General features: G+C 49.2%; 3 protein-coding genes across 3 annotated transcripts; 1 reads left to right on the top strand and 2 right to left on the bottom strand.

The window, feature by feature from the left end:
- Positions 1 to 198: 198 nt before the first annotated feature.
- FSST1_011713 (cytochrome P450) lies at positions 199 to 1,949 on the bottom strand (the record flags this gene model as incomplete). The annotated part of the gene is made up of 4 exons (XM_083234869.1): positions 199 to 889; positions 939 to 1,171; positions 1,222 to 1,827; positions 1,884 to 1,949. The coding sequence occupies 4 exons, from the start codon at positions 1,947 to 1,949 to the stop codon at positions 199 to 201; spliced, it is 1,596 nt and encodes a 531-aa protein (XP_083081409.1).
- Positions 1,950 to 3,610: 1,661 nt separating this feature from the next.
- On the bottom strand, positions 3,611 to 6,955 carry FSST1_011714 (Frag1/DRAM/Sfk1 family-domain-containing protein; the record flags this gene model as incomplete). Its single annotated transcript, XM_083234870.1, has 8 exons — positions 3,611 to 5,601; positions 5,657 to 5,702; positions 5,761 to 5,845; positions 5,900 to 5,941; positions 6,037 to 6,163; positions 6,231 to 6,563; positions 6,619 to 6,786; positions 6,865 to 6,955. The coding sequence occupies 8 exons, from the start codon at positions 6,953 to 6,955 to the stop codon at positions 3,611 to 3,613; spliced, it is 2,883 nt and encodes a 960-aa protein (XP_083081410.1).
- Positions 6,956 to 7,574: 619 nt separating this feature from the next.
- FSST1_011715 (snoRNA-binding rRNA-processing protein UTP6) lies at positions 7,575 to 8,818 on the top strand (the record flags this gene model as incomplete). Its single annotated transcript, XM_083234873.1, has 2 exons — positions 7,575 to 7,664; positions 7,721 to 8,818. 2 exons carry the CDS (start codon positions 7,575 to 7,577, stop codon positions 8,816 to 8,818), a joined length of 1,188 nt encoding a protein of 395 aa, XP_083081411.1.
- Between the last annotated feature and the right edge of the window lie 3,226 nt (positions 8,819 to 12,044).

Here is a 12,044-nt window from a genome sequence, read left to right on the forward strand (position 1 = left end):
TGTTTATCTTCATCAAGTAACAATAGAATTTGTTTTCAATTTTGTTTGATTCATTCTAATCTTGTCTCTTATTTAGCCCATTTCGTCATAAGATTTGTTTATCCCTTGTGCAGAGTCCCTAAATAACAACTTTCATATGCTCGCCGCCATAGTAGATTCAACCGCATTTCATATTTTCCTTCTTTTTTCTCACCTTAATCATGATGAGATGTGATCACCTTTTCGAAACTCAATCATTGGTCCGTTCTTAGCACTGGTAAATATATCAACCAGCTGCATCTCACCAGGTCGGTGTCGACCCCATTCATTCTTGGGGTTGCCCTCAGCAGGGTCAACGATACCGATAGCCTTGCGCATATCATAGATATACATGGTGCGAGCCAGAGTGTTGGTCATTTCAACATAGGCAAGACCCTTGCCGATGCAACCACGAGGTCCAACGCTGAAGGGACAGTACGCGCTAGCAGCCAGCGCAACCTCCTCCTCGGTTGTGTTTTGACCAGTGATGGGGTTGAGGGCACCCACGAGCCATCGCTCGGGCACGTACTCGTATGGAGAGGGGAAATAGGACTCGTTGTGGTGGATGGTGTAGTGAGAAACGCCAACGACAGTGCCCTCGGGAATGGCACGGCCCTCGATGGTCATGCCTCCAGAGAGAACCTCACGGGGGAGGATACCACCAACCGATGGGGATAGTCGCATAGCTTCGTCGATACAGGCGCGGAGGTAGGTGCAAGATGCAAGAGTAGCGCCCTGGCAGATTTCCTCGGCGTCGTTGAACTTGCTTCGGATTTCTTCGGTGACTCTCTTGAGAGCGCGGGGACAACGGACGAGGTAGAAGAGGGTGGCAGCCATGGCAGTAGAAGTAGTGTCGGAACCAGCAATGATACTATCCAGAGTTTAGTTGGGGCTTTTTATTGGTGGCGCATATCACTTACAGAAGGTTGGATTCAGACCAAAGCTCAGGAGTGCTGAAACCCTGGCCAGTTTCGGGATCGCGAGCCTTGAGGAGGTAGTAGAAGAAGTCGCGACGGTCAGTCTCCTCACCAAGCTTGGTGCGCTCAGTAAGTTGACCCTTGCTGTAACCCATATAACGAGCGCGTCCAGCAGCAAGTCCGGGGAAGAGGATCTTGTCCAGGTTCAGCTTGTTGACAATAGGCATAGTTCCACACTAAGGCCAATCAGCTTCAGATCTCGCAAGATTCTCTATGATGCACTTACAAGAAGGTGGCGCGTAGTGGCGGCTTCAACGAGCTCCAGAGCGAAACGGTTGGTTGGGCTCTCCAGCATGTGGAAGGCCTTACCGAAACATAAATCACCAAGAATATCCATAGCAAGGTAGTTGCACCAATCGCTCATCTTGCGAGGCTTAGTCCAGCCCTTGGTGTCCTCACCGGAGCCCTCCATCATGCCAATCTGCTCGCAGAAAGTGCGAACATTGCCGAGAATGTATCGCTGCATCTCCTTCATGGCACTATCGGAGAAAGCCTGAGACATGACACGACGCTTGCGGGCGTGGACCTCCTTGTCGCGAGTGTTGTGGGTGTTGGCAGTGGGATGAACAAAGGCATTGTAGAACTCGGCCTTGCGGACGTTTGAGCGGAAGCCGTAGATCTCCTTGAGAGCCTTGTTGGAGTTAAAGCAGATCGAGTTAGGGCCAAAGCGGACGACAGGACCGTATTTTTGATGCATGCGCCAGAACTCGACCTGTCTGTCGCCCTTCCAGGCGTGGTAGAGCTGGTAGCCATCTGTGATCTTGGCGATGAAAGGACCCGGGTACCTGGCTAGAGGGTGGAAGAAGACCCGGTAGACGACAATACTGAAGCCCTGAAGAAACGTGTTAGTCTCCAGGTTTGGTATGAAGTGTGGGAGATTTCACTTACATAGAGTAGACCAACTCCTACCAACAACCCCAGGTATATCCACACATGTGCTAGATCGACTGCCATGTTGCCTGTCTTATTCATACACAAGCAGAGTCTTGGGAATGAATAGATAGAAGGGTAGGCGATGAACCAGAAAGAGACGGAAGGCCCGGGGAGTTAAATAGTATTGCATATAGCCCTTATCAACAAGACAAAGCAAGCTCGTAAGCGGCAAGCAGCCCCATGACCACCCTCTCTCTCGTTTCTCGTCTAGCTCCTCATGCCCCATCCTCTCTTTCTTTCGTTGACTCCATGACCAGGCTGACGCTCTTGATCGGCTGGCGGCGGCACACAAAGCTTGTCAGTATTCACAAGCTCGTTTGAAGTGGAAGGTGGAGGGGGTGTAAACATCCAAAGTCTTGTCTGCGGCTAAGTTCGGATTGCAAATAGCGGGACGGCATTGGATAGATCGCGGAGAAATTGAGAACCGCCCGCGAGATTGCGGGGGAAGTTTTTAAATACATGGATGTAAGAAGCGCCAGATTGTTGTGTGGGGTTTCTGGAATTGGGGAATTTTGTTATGATTTAGATGCTGCCAGTCAAGCTTAACAACCGCAACGCCCGATGGCTTACGACAACAATGCTGAAAACATCACCGTTAGTCCAGCCTCGATGATACATTACAGAGGTCACCTGCCCAATATCTGACTTTACTAATTGAAGTGCGGTGAGACGTCAATCGATCTTCCATACCATAACAAGCCCAGCCAACGTCTACATGCCGTCATTTCTCTCATAAACAATATAGAACTCGTCAACCATTGTCCCCATCTTTGTTCTCCAACTCGGTGCTGCTGTGTGGTCCGAACCTATGCTAATCTTTGGAATGGCTTGACCAGCGGTACTCTTCCCGCACTACGGAATCTTATGGAGCCAGTAGGGGCACAGCAAGCTTTGTCCTCCCTGCTCGGCCACATCAAGCCCGATGATGACCGCGGCGCTGTGGGTACTCGGAGTCCCGCGAGTGGGTACGGTAATATTCACACTCGGAGTGGGTACGGAAAACTGCTGCATACAGACCAAATCCAGGTTTAACGACAGGTTCTTTCGAGACAACATTGGCAAGAATGGATACGATAGGGTAATAATTTCTTTCTAGTTTGTTGGTCAGCCGCTGACCATCTTCTAGGGTTAAGACTGGCTGAAATTCATGTGATGCTCGTTGTAACACTGTTATCTAGCTGTAACTGTCTTGTGTTTGTACGTTCCCCACACTCTCACTCTCATGGCTGAGAAGCAAACATGAAAACAATGTCGAACCCAAAAGCCACACAACAACGCCATATCATTCATGCAAGTAAGACAGATCTATAATGCCACCCATTGGACAACAGATAACGATACGCAGGCCACGACTACATACGCACTCAGACGGCTCAATTATTCCTCAATTGCATAACCCCTACCCTGTAACCACTACCTACCTGTCTATTAGCTGATTCTTCAAACAACAACGTTGTACCATGAAACCACAGCGCAATCAAAATACATATAACGCAACAGGGATATATATTGTACGCACTAACATTAAGCTCATAGACTTTGCCACCGTACATTATTCATTACCCAAATTTCCCCAGCCCATTAACTCCCCCACGGTACAAAGTGTCCCTCTGATACACAGCATTAACGACAAACCAGTATCGCACTGCTGACACCCTCGAACCACACAATGCGCAGCCTTCTTAATTATAATACCTTGGCTCATTGAAGACATGGTATCGGTGTTGTCGTACACCATCACCCCGGAACATGGCAGGGAATCTCCATCCCTCAGGCACGTCCTTTTCCTGAACACGACGGTTGCGCTCCTTGTCCGACTGGGCTTCCAGCTTTGCAATCTCCTCTTTCGACTCAGGGATCTTGAACTTAGCAACTTGAAGCTCAGTATCTGTGATCGAGCTGCGACTGACACGGGCATATCCTACACGCTTGAGACGCTTGAAAAGAATATATTCGCACCATCGGTCCCAGTCTGAAGGGTCTATATCTTTCATACCCGACGTGTCGCTTACGTAGGTGTTGTAGTTGCCCTCCTTTGGCTTTGTTACCAGGTAACTAAGCAAGAATGCTGGGCGAGGGGTTGAGCCCATGAGCTCGGCGAGATATAGAGACTGTAGACGCCGATCTTCAGGATCTTCTTCCTGCCCAGAGTGGAAGACAAACACATCCACAAGCTGGCCATAGACATCTAGTGTAGCATGAATGGCAGGGGCCAGCTCACCAACAGGACTGGGTAGAAGGTGATGTGTCGAGTTCAAGATGGGGAATTTGGATAGCAGAGCAGCTCCCCAGGTGTGCTTATTGGGGCCAGGACCATAGTCGACGTACATACCAAGATCCTCAGCAAGGAATTGTGTAGCATCACGGTTACCCATGATGATACGTTGGTTGTCGGATTCTAGAAGGCCAATCACATCAATCTCCAATTCCTTGATAAGATCTCGCATGCGATACTCCGACGCCCACATATCATTGTCGAATGAGAAGTGGATCGTCCAGATACCAGCAGTGAGGATACGATCCTCACCGTGATAAGGCTGATGGTTGTTAGCGGGAAAGCGCTGGAAAGCCGAGATAAGGAACAGGATGTTTATTATGATGGTTGAGACTCCGAATAGCTTCCTTTGCTGAGTTGGCAGAGATCGCTTTGGAGTTTGTCGCTGCGGGCTGGAAACATTGACGCCGTATATACCAGCTCCGATACAAGTCATCATGGTATACATGACCCAGTCAGTATGCTCGCGGACGAGCTGGCCTCCTGGAACAAAAGCATAGGCCACAACCCATACGTGGAAGAGAACCAAAAAGTTGTAGATGAGGAACCCATTGCCAAAAGTTGTTGCAGGATTCGTCTTGGCTGCATGGACGAGAATAGGTACCGAGTATGCCATCAAGTAAGTGGCAAGCGTAAGGGCGCCATAGTAACCAGACCAATGACTAGAAAAGGTCAAAAACATAGCACCGGCAGTGCCAGTGATATAAGCGCCCCAACTGCTCGCAAGCCTGGGTTGCCATACCCCACTGAATAGACCCAGAGACATGGCAAGAACAGTGAGCCAGCCATGAGTAGAGAAGTAAGGTCCGCGAATAGGGTACCCTTCCCAGCCCCAGAGAATCATAGTACTGGTGTCGGACAGCAGCGAGTGAAGTCCAAAGAACAATCCCGCTAAGCCAAGCGAAGCAAAAAAGCTGGAACTGGTCTTGGCAGTGCTGGTAACAAGGCCAGCAGTGAGAGGCGTTCTTCGTGTGAAGCGAAGAGCAGCAAAGATACCCAGAACAAGGCCAGTGTTGTTCCAACCACCATTTGCAGCATGCATAATAGGCCAAATAGGGTTGTTGGTCCACCATGCGAACTTGGCAGTAGACGAGAGGATGAGACCAATCATCCAACCGAGAATCTTGGACTCGAGACGGCCCTCGTGCACAGATTCAGCGAAAAGAGTTCCAGCCCAGCCCAAACATGACATGAAGACGCCGAAACCAACAGTGAAAAGACGCAGATGAGGTTCCTCCACTAGGTAAGCTGCAATGCCTGCTAAAGAAAGAAGATGCACAACACGCAGGTTGTTCACCACCAGAGATCGTGCTGAGCGGCTGGCAAGAATAAAAGGCGAAACAGTGGTCATAACCGAGACTTCATATCCAGAAATACCCATGTACCAGAGTGGGAAGTCTATCAATGTGTTAGAATCACGCACATGATATCTTCCAGCTGTCAGCTAACTTACACCATACTACAAGACCCAGGCTGGTCAAGATAGTCCAGAAAACGTACTGTGACGAGTTAATGATTAGTCTCTTGCAGTCGTGCGCAAATCGAGCGTCGACTTACTCCATGGTAGATTTCAGCGGCAATATCAAGTGCCTCGGACCAACTAAAACGAATAGCAAAGACGCCACCGGTTGCCTTTTCCTTCCTGTTGGGTCATGTTAATAACTACCTGGCTTTTTTTAGTCTATCCAGTACTTACTCCTTCTCCAAAACAGCAGATGGGACTGAAGAAATATTCTCACTGCAAAATACTTAGATAATGGCCTTAAAAACGTATCTATTGGGTAAAAGGCTGCTCTGGAAGCCAAAGACTATCTGGGAAGCCAATGAACGTACCCCTTGCTCGCACCCTTGACGTCCCTAACTTCGATATCGAAGGTACTGAAATCGAGGGCAGTTACGGCGTCGAAGGCTACATCGAAAATAATCAATGACCACTCGAAGAAGGCGTAGGTGGTGTAAGCTGATTGACGCGATTCGTTAGTCGGCTATATGAGCACGGGCGTTTAATCGGTTAAGCGATATCTTACCTCCAGCAACACGATGAACCTTGTGCTGAATAAAAAAGTAAATCAATGGCACAAGGGTTCCGAAGAAAGCCAAGGCCAGGTACTTTCGGTATTTAATGGCCTGGGGATTGGCGGGGCTGAGTGCGATGCAGCCAGTCGTCCACGGAAGCGTCGCAACAATGTAGGAAATCATTAGGATATCGTGCCAGTCATGGTCATCTGTAGAGGTAATGTACGTCCATCCGCCGCAGGTTAGTGTTCGCACAAGTCCCATAACAGCGACGAACGTGGGTAGCTTCTGGCCGGGCTTGCGCGTGAGAAGATACCACAGGCCGACAAGAGCGAATCGAGGACCTATTCCTTGTCAGTAAGAGGAGGTTGCTGCACAGTTGAATCAATTGTCGTGTACCGGATGTGATGGCGATAAAGATCATGAAAAAGGATCGCTCTGGGTATCGATCGCCGATTGTTGCGGACACCGAGGGAAACCATTCTTGCGGATAACCGTAGAACTCGTTCTGGACGATCTTGTGATAGTGAAGGCAGAGGCCGATAACCAATGCGCTGAAGAAGGCAGCTAGAACAACAAGTGTTAGCTACTCGATCAAATTATCACGCATTTCTGCAACAGCAGACAAGCAGGCAAGCAACATACTGTACGCGACGGTTGTGTGCGCCCAACTGACCAAGCTTCCATTGAAGCTTAGGACGACGCCGGTGTCTTTGTCCTTGTATTTGGACGTCATTTTGCAGGAGGAAACAACGAAACAAGCACTCTAGAGTCCCATCCGGACAATCCGCAAAGCAAAGAGTTGGAGTTTCAGAACGAGTGACGATAATAAACAGAGACGAAAGTGGTGAGATGCCCTCTTGGCGAACAGAAACGGCCCTCGGACCTTTAACATTACCTCCGTCGCGACGTAATACTTGGATTATAATTCAAAGTGGAGCCACTAAAGGGCAGAAAGACCAGGGTTCATGGAGGTTGTTTTCGGAAATCGGATTTTGACAATGGCCCGCGCGCCTTCCCGAAGCGAATGAGAGGCAGGACAGGGTAGGGATGAGGGGCATAAACAACGGCGCGCGCTTTCGACAGGACCCAGGAGGGGGAAAATTACAGAGCTCAAGATCAGCATTTTTGGTGAACATCGGTTTTAGCGGCCTCAATGTCGACCCTGCGCCCGCGACCCAACCACAGCACAACACCCAGGCGAGGCTGAACAGTGCCCCACTAAAAAAGTTGTCAACTTGCCAGCCTTGCTCGCAAAAAAACTTCCACATCTGCTTAGGTAGGTAGCTTAGACGACATCCAACCAATATACTTTTCCAGACCATACTCACTCCTTTTGGTCAACAAATTCCATCATGGCTGGCGTCGCCGAAAAGGCGAGATTTTATCTCGAACGCGCTGTGCCGCAATTGAGAGAATGGGAGGACAAGGAGATTTTCTCAAAAGTACGTCTTTGCTAGGTTTGCGAAAACATCGTCAACTAATCTTGCTGCCCTTCCAGGAAGAGATCCGCACCATTGTCCAGAAGCGAAACGATTACGAACACAGAGTTCTGTCGCCCGGAAACAAGCCCTCGGAGTGGTCTTCATACGCACAATGGGAGCAGTCTCTCGAGTCCCTCCGTACGAAACGCTGCAAGCGTCTTAAAATCCGACATTTGAACTCGGCTCATGCTGGCCAGGGTCGCACACTTGCGATCTACGAACGAGGCGTCAACCGACACCCAGGAAGCAGTGCGCTTTGGCGAGAATACCTTTCATACATTTCAAGCGTCAAGGCATCCAAGCGCTGGCGCAAGACTATGACCAATGCTCTGCGCATGATGCCCACCGACCCTGAGTTATGGGCCATGGCAGGTCGCAGGTCAGCCAAGAACGGCGACATGGCTGCTGCACGTGGATTCTTCATGAGAGGCTGCCGATTCTGCACCACCAACGAGCAGCTATGGGTCGAATATGCGAGAAGTGAGATGGAGTGGCTCGAGAAGGTCGACAAGCGAAAGGCAGAGGCAAAGCCTGGCCAGGATGTGCTCCGACCTGATCGCGAGGAAGAGGGAGATGAAATGCGACTTATTGACAGTGATGACGAAGAGGAAGACGACGATCTTCCTGAGCCATCCAACACGCAAGCCAAGGTTATCGACAAGCAGTCGGCGCAACAGCTGAAATCCAACCCCGCCATGGATGGTGCTCTTCCCATGGCCATCTTCGATATTTCAAAGAAGCAGACTTTCTTCAACGCCAACACTGCCGAGAAATTCTTCAACCTTTTCTCAACTTTCACAAAGGTCCCGGCTCAGCCTAGGATATTGCAGCATGCCCTTACCGTCCTCGATCAGGAGTACCCCAACAGCCCGGCTACTTGCAATGTTTATATTCGACAGCCAATCATGGGTGTCAACCCTCAGACAGCAGAATTCCCCAAGAACCTCAGAGAGGTACTGGTTCGCCTGAACAAGTACTTGGAGACCACATCAGATCGTATGGAATTGAAGAAGAAGACTGTCGCATGGATAGATGGATACCTTGCATTGGATACTCTGGACGAGAGTATTCGGGCAGTCCTGGAGCATACCAAGAAGAAGATGGAAGCGATTTAGAAGGGGTTAAGAGAAAAATAATCATGGAGCGAAATTCGAAATTTTATGTTGTTTCTTTGCAATCTAAATTCGACCGTGAAACACATAACTCATTGGTTTGCTGATGGCCGTTTTTATTACGGTTGGAATGGAAGTCCATCAAGTTACACATCTTGATGTACATGACTGACAAGACTCATCTATAGTGCTCAAATACAACTTTTTTCAGCGTGTCTCATACGAGAAAGTTGTCTATCTCTACGCATGAGAAATGTTAAAATCTGCAAATTTCTTTTCACATGGCCAATGGAAACGATGCACAATGATTCTCAAGCTTCTAGGCTCTTTAGACTTCTTGCGACTGGGGATCGCTACGTGGTGGTTGCAAGCCCCGGCCCGGTGTTAGGGTGACCCAGCCTTTTGGTATCATCCCGTCGCAGAGTTACCTAACTTGTGGGGCTAAACAACATCAGCGTGATTCAGAACGAGAACGCAAATGTGAAGAGGTACCTATTATTTGGAGCCGAAGTGCTCTGTAAGTCTGTTGACACCCCAATAAGAAAAGAGTTGCATACCTACTGTGTCGTGCCTATCTTGATGAAGCAATTGCCAGGAAGCACCATATCCACCAAGAAGCCATGGTGCCTGAAGAAGGCGCCATGCCACGCGATCGTTGGCCCTGCAAGCGACTGGAACACTCTCTAACTACCTAGGTACCTATGGCATCATGCATCATGTAGCTTAGCGATGCATGGGGAAGCCAGAATTGCATCTGGGTAGGTTGTTTTACGCCGGGTCCTGCACTGACCACGATGGGCTTCACTCAAAGTGTAGCTTTGCTCGACCAGAATCTGGTTGGTTGCTTAGCATGTGAAAAAGAAACAGATATGCCATCTTAGTTTCTATATCAGTAGGGTTTCATTTACTGGATTTGTGATGGACCATATTGGTTTCTTGAGGGAGATATTGAGCGAGGCTGTGGATGAGTACATGTGTTTGTAGTGACATAAAGGCGCTCTTAGGTAAACTTTCTCGGCTCTGATCTCAGAGCAGAGACAGAATTGGTGTCAATGACTACGATGTACCTAGACTAGTTTTTAAAGAACAGAAAAGCAATGCCACTTCCATTGAGATGGACAGTAGAAGGCGCTTCTAAAGCGAGGGACCGAGACAGATCTGCAACCTTCATCTGGTTGGCCCATTCCTCCATTGATCGCTCACCACCCTTCTCGGGCTTTGCTGACCGGCCAGTAACACTGACACAAGCACTTAACAACACATCCTGGTGATAGTTAGAGATATAAGCAATTTGAGGCATTGGCTTATCCCTTTTGGCTGCCTCTGCCTCTGCCCATCGTAGCACAGAAAATCATTTGCCACTGACCCCGTTCTTAATTGATGTGGGGTGAGTTTACGACAGGGGAATTAAAGCACGGTAAGTTACATACATGGAGGGGAGAGGCGCGGTCAACAGATGGCCAGAGAGATAGACAGAGAAGAGATTGGAAGAGGGAAAGAGGGGAAAGAAAAGTCTTTATTAATGCCGAGTTTGTGGTCTGCCACTCTGTTGTGCCAGTGAGTAACTGCTAACCTGTGCGATATCTTGACCTGAATTATCCATCATTCCTTGAGGGGTGAACCAACACCCAGCCAACAAACATCAGCTAATTACTGTTACTGAATATTACACTGTACTCCGACCGGGAACCCAACAACGAAAGTACAATAATAAACAAAAAGGATAGCGACCATTGACCGTGTTTTTAGGGTCGTGGGACAAACAGACCCTGCCAAGTCAGTCACCCACCTCAAAGCGGCGCGTGGATGATCTGGAATCGTACAGTGCGCAACCCGGAGAGTGTGAGTGGGCGGTCGGATCGTGAGTAAGAAATGAGAGGATCAAGGTTAGATCTGAAGAGGACATCAAAAGTTCAGCCAAAAATGAACACGTATAAAACAACAGGCAAATAAGGAGATACGTCTTGGATTGAGTTAGAGTTGCTGGTCTCTCGGGGGAGAAAAAGTAATCTTTGGGTTCCCCTTCCATCCATGACTCTCTCAGATTAGGCTCAACCCTGGAAGCTTTGGTTGAGGATGAACAGCAGACACCCAACCTTATGCTGCAGTGTGGAAGTACCAATGTGCGATAAGACTGGCAATTAAGCCAAGGGTTCAAACCTGAGGAAATGAAACAAGTAATAGGAGAGACTATCAATTAAAGCGACATGATCGGAGCTCAGTTGAGCGGAGAAAATTTCGTTAACAAATGGAGGAGTTGAATTGTTTACAGTGAATGAGGTTACAAGCCCAGTCCAGGTACGGTACAGTACAGCAGGTAGGCAAGGCAAGGTAAGGTATTTCACATAACTACCCCCCTTCCCCCGTTCCTTCTCACTGCCCATTTCCCGCCAGTTTTCCCCTCTCAAACTACTTTGACCTTCTTCTCCTTCGTCCCCTCGTTCTGATTCCCTTCTCTTTTGATCTGTGTTGCTGTTGTGCTCACACTTGTTCTTTGAGCTGCTCACTTATACGGACACGGAGCTGTCTCCAAATCGTCGGGTCGGGTCCAGTGGTTTTCAGGGCACCCCAAGCCGCTGGGTTCCATGTGTTAGTGGGAGCCATGGCAGTTCAATTACTTTGGCTCTCGACAACAGCATTAAAAACCACAGGAGAAAATCATCTCATCCAACACAGCAAACCGACAGACCGAAGATGAATGGATTATACGACAAAACGAGTGTGACGGGCTTGACCGGCTCCTCAAAGGTAGCCCAGAACAGAACGACTTGAGAAGGCGCTGGCTGTTCTGGCCATGACGACCTGCCTGACAAGGATCCATCCACTGGCATCCACCCGGGAAGCGCCAGTGGTGGGTGGACAGCCCGCATCAGGCGCCACCACAGACAATCAATCCCAGGACTCAAAGCCTACAATCTCTGCGCCTCTTTCGGTCAGAAATAGGAAGGGAAGAAAGACTTGACTGAATGGCTCAAAGAAACACTGCGGAGAATTCTGACTGTTTATTTAGCGAAGACAACACTGCCCTTGGAGTGGCAGCGGTGCTGTTACGACCGAAGGGGTTTGTCATGTTCCTGGCGCCAAATGGCCCGTTCCTTTCCATGTATGGGTCATGCCGACCCGACCCCAAAAAGATGCCAGTCCGGGCGCCCAGAACTCCCGGGCCACTGTCACCAGCACAGGGGCCAAAAGAACTGGACTGGACTGGGCGGACTTATGGGCCAGGCAT

This window comes from Fusarium sambucinum, chromosome III, assembly GCF_050947815.1.
Source record: "Fusarium sambucinum isolate potato_lamoka chromosome III, whole genome shotgun sequence".
Taxonomy (NCBI): Eukaryota; Fungi; Ascomycota; class Sordariomycetes; order Hypocreales; family Nectriaceae; genus Fusarium; species Fusarium sambucinum.